General features: G+C 40.3%; 1 protein-coding gene across 2 annotated transcripts in view; it reads left to right on the top strand.

Annotated features, from left to right (window-relative positions):
* The window catches only part of IFIH1 (interferon induced with helicase C domain 1), a 35,163-nt gene extending 20,943 nt beyond the window's left edge, over window positions 1–14,220 (top strand). For both annotated transcript variants that reach the window (XM_039352775.1, XM_039352773.1), the window contains 9 exons: window positions 792–908; window positions 2,599–2,722; window positions 3,262–3,492; window positions 5,719–5,975; window positions 8,526–8,675; window positions 9,539–9,700; window positions 10,859–11,049; window positions 12,330–12,423; window positions 12,611–14,220. In XM_039352775.1, the coding sequence (XP_039208709.1) occupies window positions 792–908; window positions 2,599–2,722; window positions 3,262–3,492; window positions 5,719–5,975; window positions 8,526–8,675; window positions 9,539–9,700; window positions 10,859–11,049; window positions 12,330–12,423; window positions 12,611–12,796 (1,512 nt within the window). In that variant the 3' untranslated portion in view covers window positions 12,797–14,220. The remainder of the gene's footprint in view (window positions 1–791; window positions 909–2,598; window positions 2,723–3,261; window positions 3,493–5,718; window positions 5,976–8,525; window positions 8,676–9,538; window positions 9,701–10,858; window positions 11,050–12,329; window positions 12,424–12,610) is intronic.
* Window positions 14,221–18,700: the final 4,480 nt, after the last annotated feature.

Below are 18,700 nucleotides of genomic sequence, written 5' to 3'. Positions count from 1 at the left end.
CACCACAGTTTAAGATCATTTTCTTTCAGAAATTAATGCAATTGGCTTTTCAGCCAGAGATCATACCATATATGGTTTGATCTAGATGTTCCTTCCGTCTGGCGACACACAGAGAGCTATAGATCCATCAGGATTCTCAAAGTGCACGCTTGCTACGTTGGAGAGAAGACAATTCCATGCAGAACAAGGAAGTCTGCCATTTCTAACCTCTGCAACCGCACTTTGGGAAGGAGCCCAGGTGGACTGGTGACTTTCTGCTTCTGCTGCTCTCAGGGCTGGTGACCTTGCTGTCCAGCAAGCACAGCTTAAGGGAAGAGGCAGCAAAGTGGGGAGGAACAATGAAGGCAAAGGATTTTCATGTGGCAGGGCTGAGGGGAGACATCCATTTTCTGAAGATGTCACAGAGAACTAGATCTGGGTATCAGTGGTGTATTCATAGCAGCCATCTTAATGACATTCTTTAGAGGGACGCTTTATAATAGGTTGCATTTTGAGGAATGACTGTCTCCAAGCAACACTCTCTGCAATCTACTTGAGAGACAAAAGTAGAACTACAGCAAAGCCATTCACAATAGTCAGGATAACCCTTTGGGTGCACACTGCTAGAAAGGTTACTGTCTAAGCTAGCCTGCCTTAAATACATCGCTCCGAAGAAACAATCAAAGAGATGCTCAAGGAAGGCTTCTCAGCTGCTTCTTTAAGGCTGCACCTTTAAGGCTGCACGCCAGTTGTTCCTAAAGCATTGAACAGACCTACATATCCCATAACTTAAATAACTTTCTCTCCTCTAGATATGTGCCAACCTGGATGCAGATGAGATTGTGACTGTTCAAGAGCACAGTTTGCAACTGCAACATCAAGCAAAAGAACCTCTTAAGAAATTTGAGATTGCAGATGACAAAAAGGAGGTATGGATATTTGTTGTGCTTTATGTGATCATGTGACTACAGTATTGTGTATGGTTCTTTTTTTTCTTTTCTTTTTTTACAAAAAGACACACCTACAAATGTTAGCTTACTCTTTCAGAAAAGAAAGTTCTCCTTCATGGAAAAAACTAAAATCTTGAGGAAGATTCCAGCTTGGTTCTTTTTGCACTCCTAGTCCCCCAAAAAAGAAACATACCGTATATGCCGGCGTATTAGGCGACCCGGCGTATAAGACGATCCCCGTCTTTATCGCCGAGTCGCCTTCCTAGAACGTCATCTTATACGCCGGAAACTACCAGTATTTCCGGCGTATAAGACGACTCGGCGTATAAGACAACCCCCGTCTTTGGCGCCGAGTTTAGCGCTTCTGGAAATCATCTTATACGCCGGCAGATACGGTATATGACGATTGCACCTAGGAACATAGGGAGATAGGAGCAAATAGTACCCCTGGAGCTGTGATGGCACAATAGTTAGAATGCAGTATTGCAGGCTGAGTCTGCCCACTGCCAGGAGTTCGATCCTGACAGGCTCAAGGTTGACTCAGCCTTCCATCCTTCCAAGGTTGCTAAAATGAGGAGCCAGATTATTGGGGGCCCTATGCTGACCCTGTAAACCCCCAGGCCACAGCCCACTACTGAGCTGTGAGCCTTTTGTAACTGGGCCACAGAAGCAGCAGATGAGTGTGCGTGCGTGCATGCACACTCCATTTGCATGAGCCATGGGAACATGTGTCCACCACTCATGTAAATGGAGGTGCAGGTTTATGCACATGCTTGCCAGCCACTCTCCCCCTCCTCCACTCATCCACAAAGCTGGAAAGATTGGGGAACTCTGCTGTAAAGCGGTATATAAGTTTAAATGCTACTGCTGTTGCAAAAATAATAAAATAATAAAACAAAATAAAACATTTCAGTGAACCACCTCTTCCCTCCCACATTATACACAAGAAAATATCCTGCTGGGTCATTCACTTCCTCCAGACTCTTGTATCTGACTGCGTTCATATTTTTCAAAGTTCATATTTAACTCTGAAACTGGAGACTGTTTCCCCACACATCTAGTTAAGATTTGTTTTTAACATTGATCCTCCTGAAATGTGATGTACTTTCATTTCTTTTGATTAGTTGCCATTATGTATGCATACAATTGATTAATTCAGGGATCCCCAACCCTTGGGTCGTGGCCCACTATTTGACTATGAGCTGTTCAGAATCAGCCCATGGAAGCAGCAGGCAAGTGCACACATGCACGTGCGCATCCTCTTTTGCACGAGCAGTGTCCCCCCCCCCTCCCGCTGGTCTGCAAAGCCAGAAAGGTTAGGGGACTCTGAATTAATTGGTCTGCTATGATGCAATGTTTCTAGTATTTTCCTCAATTATAAACTAAAAAAAAGATTTATTGTGATTTTGGTTGAATATCTATTTAACTGGAGGTTTTTCTAACAACATTTAGACATAAAGGGGTGATGTGAGGATTTCTGCCCTGAGCAGGAGTATGTGTGTGTGTGTGTGTGTGTGTGTGTGTGTGTGTTTGTTAGACTAGATTTCCAAACTGCCAACATCTCAGAGTCACTTGGGACAGTGAGATAGGCCATATATAAATTTAATAAATAAATAAAGATCCCTTTTAATCCTGTGATTGTTAACTGATGACATGTTTTACATTTTAGGATCCATTTAAAGAGAAACTCGTAAACATTATGACTGAGATTCAAGGCTATTGCCAGTTCAGTCCAAATGCTGATTTTGGATCACAGGCCTACGAACAGTGGGTCATTCAGGAGGAAAAGAAAGGTAATGTTTGCATTTGATTACTACATTGTTAATACATTGCTAAAATAAGTGACCAGAGTTTTCCTAGACCAGTGATGGCGAACCTTTTAGAGACCGAGTGCCCAAAAACTGGCCCCGCCCCTGCTCCACCCTTGCCCCACCCCTGTTCCACCCCCCTATCGCCCACCGCCCCTGCCCGCAACGCCACTCACCACCTCCAGGGCCCACCACAGATTGCCCAGGCAGCCCAGCAGCGCTATGGCGGTCATGCCTTCTGCCCGCACCCTACAGCATCAACTGTGCATGATGGGTTGTGAGGGCAGAGTCTTGCCTATGCTGCCTGGCTGCCATGTCCTTGGCTGCGCTGTTCTGCGTGGGCCATGCTCAGGGGTGACTCTCCTTCAGGGGGGCTGCTGGAGAGGAGGGGGTTGCGGGGGGAGGCAGGGCTGGGGCAACGGCATGTGTGCTCACAGAGAGGGCTCTGAGTGCTGCCTATGGCAGCCATGCCATAGGTTTGCCACCACTGTCCTAGACCTTTGCTTACTTATTCTTTTTTCTAGCTGCCAAGGAAGGGACTCGCAAAGAGCGGGTATGTGCAGAGCACTTGAAGAAATACAATGATGCCTTGCTAATTAATGATACTACCCAAATGATTGATGCCTATAACCATCTGAAGACCTTTTATGAGGAAGAAAGGAGTAGAAAGATGGCAATGGATGAAGATAGTGAAGATGAACTCATAGCCTTACAACCAGATGAAACTGCTACTCGTCTTATAGAGTTGTTTTATGGTAAGCATGAGTCATCTGGGACTTCCTGTCTACACTTCTACAAATCAATGTACAATATTAAAATGAGAACCAAAATTTCTTGCAGTTGAATCATTAAGTAAGGCTTGATCACACATCACATACATTTTTCATTCACGTTTTATAAAATTTCTGGTTTTCATCAAAAATTGGGATATAAACTTCCACATTTTAGCTGAAATAGGGAAGAGTAATTTAAGATGTTCTGTGGATAGAGATTTAGGCAAGCTGCCTTCTTATTCTCAAAGCTATTAGCCTGGTTTAGTCATAACAATAAACCATGTGCTCCCAGTGCAAGCAGGTAGGAATCTAAGGATTAGGTTCCTCACAGCTTACTTGTAGGTAAGTCTACACTACTACTGTTTGCTGTGAACATATCCAGACAACAGAGCCTCCCTCAGTCCCTATTGTGTAAACTATATTGGTTCCCATTATGCTTCCAGATGTAATTCAAGTCACTGGTTATTATCTATAAAGCTCTAACATGGCATAGGTGCCTTGTTATTTGGGACCCTGACTATCTTCTGTAATTTTTGCCTTCTAGTAAAGTGTCTGCAGAGTTGGCATCCTCTGGATCCCTTCAATCACTAAATTGCTAAATTTAAATCATTAAATCGTATGACAAACAAGGAAGCTAGGTATGTCTAGCCTATCAAAGAGAAGGATTAGGAGGACATGGCAGAGAAGAGGAGATTGACTTATTCTCTAGGCACCAAAGGGCAGGACAAGAAGTAATGGGTGGAAGCTTGTCAAAGAGAGATACAATCTAGAAGTAAGGAGAATTTTTCTGACAGTGAGAAAAATTAATCAATGGAATTGCTTGCCTACTGAAATTGGGGTATTCCATCACTGGAAGCTTTCAAGAATAGACAAGACAGCCATTCGATTGGGATGGTATAAGGTCTTGTGCCTTGAGCTGGGGGATGGACTAGAAGACCTCTGAGGTAATCTCCAGCCTATGATTCTATGATTAATCAATATATCTATTGGGGCAAAGGAAGAGTGCCTTTCTCTGTCATAGCACCCACCCTCTTAAATGAAATTTCCTCAAAGATTTGTGTGGCTCCAGGTTGAAGTCAGCCCTTTGAGGTAGACCAGACAAGAAGCACAAATCATGAGTATTGACACAATCGTTATTGTAAGATTACAGTAAATCTTGCAAATCTCTTCTCATTTGTCTTTACTTTCCAGAAAACTAGGGAGAATCCCTTCTGAAATGCTTTCCATGTCTCCATTCTTTCTGGAATCTGAGATATCTTTTCTCTGACCATTGCCTAGACTAGACTCTTCCTTATCCCAAAATTATTCTCACAGTCTGTTACCGTTTCAGACATCCAAACTTTTATTTCACAGCTTTCCCCATTCTTTATCATGCCATGCTGCACTGCATTGTGATGTTGTGTCAACCTCCCAAATATACCAGACAGGAAACACAACAAGATGAGCAAAATCTACTTTATTGTAAAGCTACATAAACAGAGTTTTGCAAGTCTGAAAATACAAATCTCCCATCTTCTCTTTTTACAGTCTGGTTAGTTACAGTGAATCTTTTCTAAGTTTATTTTTCCGGCCATTATTCAGTGATGTACTCCTCCATCTTCTACCTTTACACTCATTCAGTAATCATTTACTCTTATAACAGCTCTGAATGAGGGATACTTACAATTGGCCCTTGCAATTGCGGCTATTGCAGCCTAAATTACTGTCACGTATTGTAATTCAGGGACTTACAGCCAGCTTACAACTAATATTGCAGTATTCCACAGTCCACTCTAAGACTACCCCCTGCTCTGCTTATATGCAGAGATAGCTGTGAAAAATATTTGGGAGGTATTAAAACAATGATTTTCATCTTGACCCAAGTTGATGCCTGCAGGGCTTCTGCCAGAATTTGCTATCTGTATTTTGTGCTTAAGTTAAGATTTTGCCCATTAACATTTTGTTTATCAGAAAACTTGCAGGATATGTGAATAAGAACCAAATAGTCTACATCAGTCTTTCCTTTCTGGGAAAGTTAGCATGCAGGGTTATCTAGTTGGTACGCACAACAGAAAATAGATGATGGTCTTTTTTGAGCATGATCTGCTGACACTTTCAGATATTTTGGACTACAATCCGTGTCAGCCAGTATGACTCATAATAACATGCTCTAATTCTTTTAAAACATCATTACTTAAATATTTTGTTCATTTGCATTTGTTCCTAAAGATAAACAAAAGGAGCTGGAAGAGTTAGCTGAAAAACTACAATATGAAAATGAAAAACTAACAAAGTTGCGCATGACTTTAATGCAACAATTCACAAAGAGCAATGAACCCAGAGGAATTATTTTCTCAAAAACTCGTCAAAGTGCATTTGCTATCTATCGGTGGATTAATGATAATCCCAAATTTGAAGAAGTTGGAGTGAAGGCTCACTACCTCATTGGCACAGGACATAATAGTGAATTTCAGCATATGACCCAGGTAAAACAAAAATGTAAAGCTCATTGCCAGATTTTCTTTGCTTTTCAGTTCTGTAAGGCAGAACCCTTACAGAACCTCTGGGCCATGGCCCACTACTAGACCATGGCCTAGTCGGAACTGGGCCGTGCAAGAGGCAGGCTGACGTGTATGCAGAGTTCCACATGCGCAAGCACTTCCCGAAGGCTTCTCTTCTCTCTTGCTTGCATGGAGCTGCACACATGCTCGCTGGCCCACCGCTTGTGTGGTCATGTTCCCCTCTCCCTGCCCCCCCCCCAGCTGGGCCAAGCTGCCTACTCCCAATGCTCCAGAAGCAGAGTGGTGAGAGCAGAGGCTGAGCAGGATGAGCGTGCCCTACTCAGCTTCAATGATTCACCGAGGCTGCCTGTGCATTACACCCAATCCGTTTTTGGAGCGTCAGGCAGCCTTGGTGAGTCTAAAGGAGCATGAGGCCGCGCCCCCCAAAGGCTTCTCTTCTCTGTGCCAAAAGCTTTTGCAAATGAACAAAAGGCTTCAGGGGAGCCATCTCATGCTGCTTCAGGCCTTCCATGTCTTTATAAAAGCTTTTGGTCTGGAGAGGCCTGAAGGAGTGTGAAACCATGCCCCAAAGGCTTCTCTTCTCTCTTGCGTGAGTGGAGCTGCATGCGCCAGTCCACTGCTCACACAGCCCTATTCCCCTCTTCCCCCCACCCCAAGCCATGCTGCCAAGCTGCAAAGGTTGGAGACCATTGGTGTAGGGTTAAGATTCTTCTAAGAACTTGTAATCTTAGTTCCTATATTTTTCTCTTTTTCCCATTACATTTAATCAATGTTTGAATAATTCTCAGTAATTATAATTATAATATACCTAAATAGGTATGTATTGTATGAGACATTATTTCAAGATTAGCATCAAATTCATTTCATTTTGGTATTCTAAAAACTGTAAAGTGTATTATTATTTTTTGTACCAAAAAGAGATACACTAAAAATCTTTTAAAATCAGTTTGGCATAGTGGTTAAGATGCTGATCTAGAAAGCAGGAGAGTGTGCCTTAAGCATGACAACCATCTGAGTTACTTTGGGCCAATCACTCTCTCTCAGCCCAACCTCACCTCACAGGGTTGTCATTGTGGGGAAAAAGAGGAGAAGGAAGGAGTGTTATTTTATTTTATTTATTAAATTTGTTTGCCCACCCATCCCATCTAGATTATGTATGTTCACCGCATTGGGTTACTTATAGGTAATAAAGGTGGGATAAAAATCTAATAAATAAATAAATAAATAATAAAATACAAATCATTCTCACATCAAAAAAACATATGGCTTTCCAATCCTTATTACCATCAGTGGAATGTACTGCTTTTGCAGCAAAGAAAACAAAAGGGAGGGTGGGAGAGAGAAGCTGCAAAACCACGTGCCCAATCACTCCCCCCAAAATGGGGGTCTGACAACAAAGATCCATGACATCTTCATTTCAGGATGTGGGGAAGAAATCCCAGGAGATAGAATGAGTGAGGCAAAATGAGTTCTAACCAGCGAGAAAAAAGCCTGTCCTACAGCTCCAGAGAAAACCTCGTAGAACTGTATTCTCAGTGGTTCTTCTGAAATCCCCTATGCAACCCCTATGGCTCTGTGAGGACAAGGGTATGCACAGCCCGTGCATGTAAAAGACCTGTGGCACACCTGAAGCATGCGAAATCTAGCACAGCCAATAGCTATAATATGGGATGAAATGAAATATGGGTGGCTTGCCAGAATCTTCGTGTTCCCCCTCACTTTTCCTATCCAATTTCAGAGGTAGGGTGTTGTTCACTAATAATCATTGTATCAAATGCTGTGCGTGAATATTGCATGTGCTTCTGACACTTTGACACTTCCTTGCTGAAATGCTTAAGAGCTGACTTCCAAAAACTAAGAAGTTTTTATAGCTGTAACAGCCCATTGACGTAGACTGGGGCAGTCAGATAGAATTTATCTTTGTCAGAACTACTTCTTCTTCTTGTGCCATATCCATTATCGGACGTTGGCGATCATGTTGGCGATCCTGTTTTTATCAGCAGCCGCACGAAAAAGTGCTGCTGAGTTTTGTCCAAACCAGTCCCTTAGATTTTGAAGCCACGATGTTCTTCTTCTGCCTGGACCTTGTTTGCCTTCAATCTTTCCCTGAAGGATTAAATGGAGTATGCCGTGTTTTTCTGAGCTACAACTTATTGTATTTGGGTAATCTGGGTATGTTGGAAATAGCACATCCGAATGACTGAATTTGCTCTGTGGAGCCCTTGGTGCTCTCTGAGCATGGTTGTTTTGTTGCAGACATTTCATTACCCAACTAGGTAACATCATCAGTGCTAGGAATTTCTTCTTCCTGCTTATGTAGAAACCTGTGGCAGCTTTACATACAAGGTGTTTTTTTTTTTTTAAAAAAAATGCTTTGTTATTGCTTTAGTTCAAAACATAGTTCGTAACATTTGAGATCTGAGAACAAACGCTTCATGACTTAACTCAGGTTGTTAGAGAAGTTCATTGTGCTGTCACTTTTTTTATGAATTTAATGACAATATGTTTCTACAGAATGAACAAAAAGATGTCATTGAAAAGTTCCGGTCTGGTAAAATCAACCTACTAATTGCTACTACTGTAGCAGAGGAAGGCCTGGATATCTCACAATGCAACATTGTTATACGCTATGGTCTTGTTACCAATGAAATAGCCATGATGCAGGTAATGTTCCAGCCATCTCATTATTGCTTTTTCACCTGTGAGTTTATCAGATAATCAGATTACCATCTTCTGCTTTAACCACAACACCAAAAGGGCTCTCAACAGCAGCTGAACAAGCATTTAAAACTGCATTCTATCCATAAGGCCAGTTGCTTGTCTCAAGTACCCAGATATAATATATTTGGGTTTATGCTCTGTAACCCATGAAGGTATGTGTACCTGAACATTTTTGTAAGTTGAGACAAATAACTTGAGGGAGAGACATTAGTACGGCACAGGGGAAACAAGCAGCTCTCTCCTCCATTTTATCTGAAATCTCCTTCCACCATAGTTCAACTACTATTTAAATAAATTTTAAAGTAGATTTTAAATTTTATTAGCAAGAGTAAAAAAATTCCTTTTTATAACCCTGTAATGCCTTAATTTGGGGGTAGAATTGAGATATCTGGATGGAGCTGAGCATTTATTGGCCGGATGCCCTTCCTAACATCTATGTGGAGTTCACAGCAAATATTTTCTCTTTGCACCCTAAAAAAGAAACATCTGCTGCTACCTAGGATTGAACTCTCAACCTTCTCAGTGGGAGGCGAGAGTCTTCACCACTAGGTCACCATGCCGCTTCTCAAATTTTATTAGCAGCAGTAACTAAATCTAATTAATTAAGAGTCTATGTGCCAACTACTGAAAGACGTTTTCAGTTGTCTTGATGGTTGCTAGTTTCTGAAAGTATACAACAAATAAATATTGGAATTAAGATTCATAGCCAGCAAAGCTCTTTAACTCTTCCAGAGAAAGAGGAGAACACCACCCAGCTCCTGCATGTGAGTTCCTTGTATTTTATTGTAGTTTCTTGCTTCTTCCAGGCTCGTGGAAGAGCTCGAGCTGAGGAAAGCATTTATGTGCTTGTGGCTTCAGATGGATCAGGAGCTGCTGAACGTGAAAATGTTAATATGTTTCGTGAGAAAATGATGCACCGAGCAATTAAGCGTGTCCAAAAGATGCCACATGAAATATATGTGCATAAGGTAAGGTCCACACTATTGCTGTGACCACTTTGGTTCTCAAAATACTTTTGCATTAAGACTCCCAGGTCAAGGGATTAGGGGTAGAAGTGAGGACATCAAAATGCCCATCCACCTTAAACTCTCCCATCATACTCTTCCCCCATCATTATGTAAATGTTTCTCAAGCCTCTTTTGCCCAATAATTTCCACTGCCCTTTTCAGTTCTGTCCTCTCTGGAGCCTCTATATTCCACCACTCTATGTGATTACCTGGTTACCTGGTCACTCTAAACATACACATACATCCACATCATCAACTCAGACAATTCCTTTTTCTTATTAGCATTGAGAAATTTACTTCTCTGTGTATGGGCATCTCTCTCTCTCCCTCCCTCCCTCCCTCCCTCCCTCCCTCCCTCCCTCTCTCTCTCTCTCTCACACACACACACACACACACACACACACATACACATTTTTGGGAAAAAAACCCTTTTTTTTAAACATGCATGTGAGCTGCTTATTTATTCAGAAGTATTTTTTCCTTTGCCTGACACTTGTTCCCTCCCTTCCCCTGCAGAACAGAGAGATTTCAAGAGAGTAAGCTCTTCTACATCTCAAAAGCAATGTGATCATGCGGGCAGCAGGAAAGGGTCAGGCAAAGGAGAGATTGCCTACAGAAATCACTTGATTCCTCCTACCCTATCACAGAGTGGAGATATTGGAAAGAGATTTCAAGACAGTACTGTAAACTGCATGGAGCACAGTGGCATGGTTACATTGCTTTTCACGTGTACATGACAGCAAGTAGGCACTTGAGCATTCCAAAGGATAAGGAAGTGGCCAGGAGGCAAAAATAAATAAATAAAAAGCCAAAAATGTAAAACTAAGTAGTCTTGTCTCTTCCTGGCTGGAAAGCACACTTACAGTCACATGATTTCCCATTTAGCAACTGCTTCACTTAGCGGCACAGTTAGGGTCATTAAGTGAGAATTATCTATATCGATAATGCATGTAAATAAAGACATTCAGGATTTAGGCAGTTAGTCTAAGGCATGAAAAAGCAAAGCAGTTTTTTAAAAATATTATTCCAAATTTAAAATAATCCAACATGAATTTTCCAGAATGAAAATTGAAATTGTAGTTTGGAGTTATTTCCTGGTTCTGTTCATTCCCTTGCTAGATCAAGGAGCTTCAGCTGCAAAGCTGCATGGAAATGAAAATGAAAGCAAAGAAAGAACAATTTAAACAGTACAAGAAGAACCCCTCCCTGATAATGTTCCACTGCAAAAACTGCAACGATCCAAAATGCTCAGGAGATGACATTCAAGTTATTTTAAATATGCATCATGTCAATGTTACAAAGGAATTTGCGTAAGTCCGCCTCTGTGTGTGTGTGTGTACCTGTTTGTATTATCATCAGGGTGTCTGTTCTGATTGAACACAGAACATAGAACAGAGTTGGAAGGGACCTTGGAGATCTCCTAGTCCAGGGGTCCCTAACCCCCAGGCCACGGAACAGTACCAGTCCACTGTTTGTTGGGAATTGGGCCATGCAAATGGTGGGTGATCATGCAAAGCTACATTTGCACATGGGCAGGAGCTAGGAAGTGTGCATGAAACCATCCACCCCTTCCCCACTGCCACCACTTTTGCAGTCTGTGGGGCCAGAAAGGTTGGGGACCACTGCTCTAGTCCAACCCCCTGCTCAAGCAAGAGGCCCTATACCATTTCAGATAAATGGCTGTCCAGTCTCTTCTTAAAAGTCTCCAGTGTTGGAGCATCCACAACTTCTGAAGGAAAGCTGTTCCATTGGTTCCATTGATTGAATCAGTGCAGTGGTTGCACTAATTGCTAATCCACTGATTGCATTGCTTAGAATTCTTTTTTGAACTAATCTCTCATTCATGCCAATAAAAATGGAAGTTTTAATCTTGCTCTGAAATTATCACTCTAGTTTGATTTGGCTTAATGATGCAATGTACCCATACAATAAAGGGCACCCTTTTCCTGGAACAATGTTCTTGTAATGCTGTTCAGGAGTCCATCCAATAAAGAAGTAGAGGGGATCCAGCCATCAAGGCAGGGAAAAGCAAGAGGGATGTCTACAGGCAAATCTCTAAGCAGAGTTACTGAATACCAATAGTTTAACTGAAAATAGGCAAATCTCAGTTGCTGCCGTAACTGGTCATGTGATCATTGATTGACTACAAATTTGTGAATTCTCTTTGATCATATTACTTATTTTGAGTAGGCAGAGATGCCAACCACAGAAACTAAAGCAAATTGGTAGCAGTGGATATTCCAAATACAAGTAGATACATGCTTGTGATGTAATCCAGTGTTTGACTTAGGAAATGTAGTCAGTATTGAATATCGTTGCCCCTCACCCAGTTCATTTTTTTTTCATAACTCCCTTTTATACCTACATCTGACTAGTGAACTTCTAGAACTCGCTACAAAGCTAAATACCACTAGCAAAAGGGTGAGGATTTCTGGCCTGTAGACTTGGTGACTCATCCAGCAGAGAGGGCTGAATCTACAGGAAGTGTCAATGATGCTTATCTGATAAGATGAACTTCTTCCTGCCTATATGAAAAACTAGTCACAACTTCTTTCTTTTCAAAAGTAAGTTGTTCCGTTTTTCACTTCAGGAACCTTTATATCGTAAGGGAAAATAAGACACTGCGAGCAAAAGAAGCAGATTATCAAACAAACGGGGACATTATCTGTAGAAATTGTGGCCAGGTAAGCGTCGGAATTAATTAATTTGGATGTCTTTGGCTTAGTCCTGGGTTGGATTCTCTAAATACTGTGGGCCATATCTCCCAAAGATCCTCACTTTGGGTTATGATGATGGCTGGGAATGGGAGTTCAGGAACATCAGATTCTTATATTGGTATATTCCTAATATGATTTTCTCACTTTTTTTCAGATATGGGGAACTATGATGGTATACAAAGGTCTAGATCTTCCTTGTTTAAAAATAAAAAATTTTGTGGTATATTTCAAAGATAAGAAATGCACCTCAAAGAAAATATACAAAAAATGGAGAGAATTAGCCATTAACTTTCCAGCTTTCAGTTATGCAGATCATTATATTTCTAGTGAAGAAGATTAAGAAGGCTGAGAGACTCTAAAGACAGATGGGAACCTTTTCCACCTTCAGATTTCAAAAGACTAGTTTAAAGACATATTTTTCTTATGCCCAAATGACTGCAGATATTGTGCAAAAACTTTCCAATTTTTCATACCATTCAGGCTTCTGTATTTCTGAATAGAGACAGTTCAGTTTTCTTTTCACAGTTTCTGTGAAAAGAAAAAAAGTAGTTCCTGGGGCTACATCTCTAACCAGGATGTAAAATGATTCAGTGTGAGAATTTACCTTTTACTTTAATGGGATGCATAAGATACAAAAGCCATACCAATATAGAATTATTTTATTAAATTGCATAAAAGATCAGAAAAATGTTTTATTTTGTAAGTCAAGGACTACCTGTAACTTTAGGAAAATTGTTACAGAATTATAATGTCAATGCTGCTAACATTGGATGTTCTTGCTTGAAAATATATGAAGATGCAGACATTTTCTATTTAACCTGTGTATTACTTTTAGAGTTAAAATTAGATAGTGCTGGAAGGGAGGGGGGAAGAATGTACTTGGGGACTAGTTAGCCATAACAATATTTCAGTAGGGTATTTTTCAAGGTTAGTTGTAATAAGAGGAGATAACAGGAGGGAAAGTTCACACTTCAAACTAATTGGAGAATGTGATTAATGACTGTTAAATGAAGGAGTGAGTTATGCTTTGTTATGGTGTGTTGGGGGAGGAGAATTCAGATTTTGGCTTCTCTATGTATGTGCCGAAGCTATGTTGCAATTAAAAGATTCTTTAAGGTAAACAATGCCTCAAAGTTCTTTGAAGAGCTTCTTCTTTCGGAACCATGACATATAAAATATAAATCCTATATCTTTTGGATCAAATTTATGCAAAAGACTCTTATATTCTGGACTATAGACCAGGGGTCCCCAACCCCTGGTCTATGGACCAGTACCGGTCCGCGGCATGCCAGCAACCTGTCTGCACAAGCAAGCAAAGCCCCACCCATGGGATGCAGGCAACACACAAAACCACGCCCCTCCGGTCCACAGAAAAACCTCTTTCCATGGAACCAGTCCCCGGTGCCCAAAAGGTTTGGGACCTATGCTATAGACTATATTACAATATATTTGTATTTTACCTAGATGTTTCATTCTTTTAATTACTTGGCAGTTTAAAGTTTAATTTATATACTAAATGAAAAGAAAAATCATTAAGCAAGTCTTTAGTTCTCTTCGGGTTGATGGTAGTTTGTTTTAACTCCATCCCATTTCCTTGCTTTCCTTAGATGACTATTTTACATGACTAATATGACTACACTAAAAGTCTAATGCAATAAGTAAAATTGTTCTCAACAAAGAAACAAATTGAAAATACAAGTATTTCACATGTTTATGGATTCTGATACAAATTTATGATACTTCTACTTTGCCAGTTTTATAAAGAATTCAAAAAACATTGCTGCCTCTGGGTTTTCTTTGCTATTTATTCTCAGACATAGCTTTTATGTATTGATTTGTTTTTGTAGTGCTACCCCATTCCCCAGGCAAATACTGATGAACAGGGTTGTGGAAAGTTTTGGATCCAAAGACCAACAAGCTTTGACTTCAGACCATATGGGGAAGGTGGTAGAAATATTGTCTTTCTGGCAGCTGCAGGGGGCTGTTATGTCATCCTGGAAAAAGATGCAGCTGTTGCTCTAAGATTGCAGCTGATTCTACCATATTTCTTTCACTTTGGGCTGTGAAGCACTTTTTCAGATCTGAAGCCCTACACAGTCCAGCTGATGAAGCTTGTGTCACTTACAAGTTTCTTTTTGCTGCTTCTTTTTTAAAGACCAGCTAACTATAGTTCTTGGTCTAGGACTATAGTCTAGTCCAGGAACCACAGTGGTTAGAATGCAGTATTGCAAGCTAATTCAGTTCACTGCCACAACTTTGATCCTGACCAGCTCAAGGTTGACTTAGCCTTCCATCCTTCTTAATTTATATGCTAAGTGAAAAGAAAAATCATTAAGCAAGTCTTTAGTTCTAGTGAGGTCAGTAAAAGGACTACTCAGATTGTTGAGGGCAATATGCTGACTCTTTAAGCCACTTAGAAGGGGCTGTAAAGTATTGTGAAGCAGTATATAAGTCTAAGTGCTATTGCTATTGCTTTCAGTTCACTTAATTGAGCTATATCTTTTCCAGAATTATTTCTTGATTAGTCTGTTTCGGTTGTCTATAATCAGGATAGTGGGATACTGTATGCTTCACAATTCCTTCTTTGCAGCCAAAGGAACTTTAGTAAGAAACTGTTTATTGATTTTTTTATGCTGTTTTGCAGTTACTAAAAAGATATATTCCATTTGTATACCAGACAAGCAATAGCAGGCATTTGTATGTGCCAAATCTCCCACTATGAAAGGAACTCCGTTCTCTACTCTTATCAGAGCCATTCTGTAATTACAGAGCCTTTATCCATTATCTTATTGATTCTGGACAGCTTGTTATCGTCTATATGCTTAGATTCATCTTCTAGGAAGACAACAATATTTTATTTGGTTTCTATGCCATTCTAATCATAACTTATCTTGAGAAGCCTATAGTCCAACAATTAATTGCATAATTAAAGCAATATATAACAATATCAAAAGGAGGAATAACCCATAGATAAAAGATATTCACCCATCACAAAGGAACAAAAATACAGCTATTCTGACCTTAAAAAACTAGATGACTTGCCAGCTTGTCTGATATCAGGGGAAATGCTGTTCCAGAAAAGATGTAGTGGGGGAGCATGACTAAGGAGGATGGGTTTGAGAGCCCCACAGATGACACTCCCTAAGGGTTAGGATCCAGAGAAACCCTTCCCTCAGATCTTAATGGAAAGACAGTTAAGAGTAGGTAGTGCCATGGATACCTAGGTCTCAGAAGAGGCAAGGATTTAAAGGTGACAAACAGCAATGGGGAATAAGTACAACTGTTAAAGCAAAGGAATTATATAGGGAAACCGAGTGATGTCCATAACATATTTAAGCCACAGTTCTGGACCAACTGAGGCTTCCAAGTGTTTTTCAAAGTCGGCCTGATGGAGTGTGTACTGCAATAGTCCAAACAAATAGTGAAACAGTTCGTTTTTTAAAATACATAATAGCTGACTCATTGTTCCCTTTGAAAAGTATTTATACTTCTTAGAATTGAAACTAAGACTAGTTTTTCCATTGTCTGGTTTTGCTGTTTGCTTCCATTATATATTGTTTTTATTATATTTGGTGTACTATGAGCTTTCCAGAGTGTTTTGGAGTTGGGTGGCATCAAATCAGTAAAACTGAAGCTTAAAACCAAGGGCCATTTGATAATTGTTCAGAATTTGCAACCATAAAGCCATCCAAACACTGCTCACTGGTTTTTCTATCTGGGGAGAAGAGAGCTCTAATGACCATAAAACACTTCACTTGATTTCTGTCAATGGTCATTTTTACAATTAGCATCTACTTCTATAAAGATATACGTTACACCAGGTTATATATATATATTATACCAGACTAAGTATTATACGTTCTCATGAATTTCTAGACATTTTTGGACGATTTTGTTTACAAGTTAGTCTTTCCCTCTTTCTACTATTGTGTCTGTGCGTAAAATGGAGCATGAGCCAATCTCACCAGTTGAGAAACCTCCTTGCCAATAGAGGGAGATAGAATAAAGGAGGACTTTCTCGTTTCTTTACTTAGTAGGATGATGAAAGCCCTCTATTTTAAGACCTCTCTGGAAGCAGACACTTGATAAAACTGTTCAACAGCAGGAGTAAATAAATCAGCATATAGATAACTGTTTATTTATGTGGAACAAGACTCCAATTTAGGAGTTTAAGCATAATATCCAAGCCTTAGACATTCAAATATTCAAGACGGATTAATATTTAGAGTTAGAAGAACAGTTCTAATTCCTATCCCCTGTAACTACCCCAAAGAGTATGACTGCGACATTACCCCAGTCTCTAATTCAGGAGTGTCAAACTGCCGGCCCGCGGGCCAGATGCGTCATGCCAATACCATGCCCACCCCATTACTAGCAATGGAAAAAACTCACAATACGTCACGTTGCGACACGTCACGTGATGTTGCGAGTTTGACACTCCTGCTCTAATTCATCTCTCACAAACAGTGAACATTTTCTTTGTCCCAACTTTTTTAGCGAGCTAAAATCACCACAGCCAGGAAGCTGGTTTTCATTCTTGGCCACCCAACTGCAGAAGAGTCTGTGGGAAAGATTACCAGCCTAACATGTTGTGTTTCAGCAGCAATGGATTTGCTGCTTCTAAAGATCATTTCAGCCTGTGGACCTTCCCCATCCCACCTTGGAGAATCCTAGCACCAGAGCAGTCCTGATAACCAATTGTATGCAGCAGTCTTTAAAAAAGCTTGCATGACCATCCCTTTGTCAGCCTTGAATGCAGTAATTACATTTTTGGAGATAGCTAACTTTTCTTTCCTACCTGTTGCAATCCCACTCTCCCTCTTTGTGGCAATAATTGTGGGGGGGGGGGCAACTTATCCCAATAAGATGTTTTTCTAAGGTTTTTTCCTTAAACTAATTGTTATGAGAGGGGGACACTATCCACCTGGTACATTGTGATCATACTTAAAAAGACTGCTTCCTCACCTGACTGACAGGGAAATTCTTTTCCCTCTAAAGTATACCTGTGAAAAGGAAGAAAATTGTAATAGGTGAGATGAATGGATGGATACCCTACCCAACTTGTGTGCTGTGACATTCAAAAACCTTTTCCTCCTTGTCCAATTCAGGAGGGAAAACAACTAAGACCATGTGTGAGACAGATTTTCAGTCAGGGAACAATTTGTTCAAGCTCAAGGGAGTGTTTTCTTCTTTTAATATGTAGTTGCTTCCTATTAGAAATTTAAAGTACTGCTCAGGAATACTATACTGTATATTAAATATAATACTATATATGTAATGCCCACGGCCATCAAAATGCCTGAGGATACCTTCTTTGGAATTTAACAGAGTCCCTATCCTATCTGGACTTTGGGGTTTTTAAAAGTGATTTTTGAATAAATTAAAAGGTAAGGAAAGATAGGTCAGAGGGCCTCTTGGAAGCAAGGCACAATCATACTTAATACTACCATCTGTAGGAGATGACCAGGCAGAGCCCAAAGGTGGGGTCAAATGCATCATCAGTTTGGAATCCTGACAAAATCACACGAGATTTAAGTCCAGCCCACCATGATTTCCGTTGACTTATCTAGCACCAATTTGATTTGATAGTATAAGCTTTTAGTGCTTTGAACTCAATTCCTGTACTTGCTCCTGACAATAACTATTCTAACAGCCTAGAATTCAGAAGACTTTTTGACAATGCTTAGCACACATGCTTACTCATACATGTCTGAGACATTTTTCTTGAGTCTACTCTTGTTGCAATTTCCTTCTTTTAATAGACAATCAGGGACAGCTTTTTAATTTCTCTAAGTTATTAGCATTTGTTATTTAACCAAATAGGTCATTTGAAACAAAAAATTATGCTGTGAAAAGTACTGAGGCTAAGCCTCTGATAGAAATTATGACTACTATACACCATGTGCATTCCTCTTTCCAACAACCTGGCAAAATTAGATCAAAACTTTATTGCAGCTAAAAGCCAGGAAGACAAAACCAATACAAGCATAAGGATTGTCTGGTGCTGGTATTATTATTTTAAAAAAGGAGCGATTAAATTTGGCATAAACTCCAATAAAATCGACTGTGTAAAAATCACATGTGTAATCATTTCAACCTCTCCCACTCTACAAGAACACATATAACAAGTGACAGGTATTTTATGATACATGCCTTGTGGCAGTGCAGGGAAAAAAAAGTGTGAAGGCTCATTGGAATTCACCGTGTAACAGTAAGATGTCATGACTCTCCCATCAAATGTGAC

This window comes from Crotalus tigris, unplaced genomic scaffold (assembly GCF_016545835.1).
Source record: "Crotalus tigris isolate CLP2741 ecotype Arizona unplaced genomic scaffold, ASM1654583v1 scf7180000018477.2129921, whole genome shotgun sequence".
Taxonomy (NCBI): Eukaryota; Metazoa; Chordata; class Lepidosauria; order Squamata; family Viperidae; genus Crotalus; species Crotalus tigris.
The sequence above is the reverse complement of the archived record's forward strand: the minus strand, read 5'-3'. Positions and strand labels throughout refer to the sequence as shown.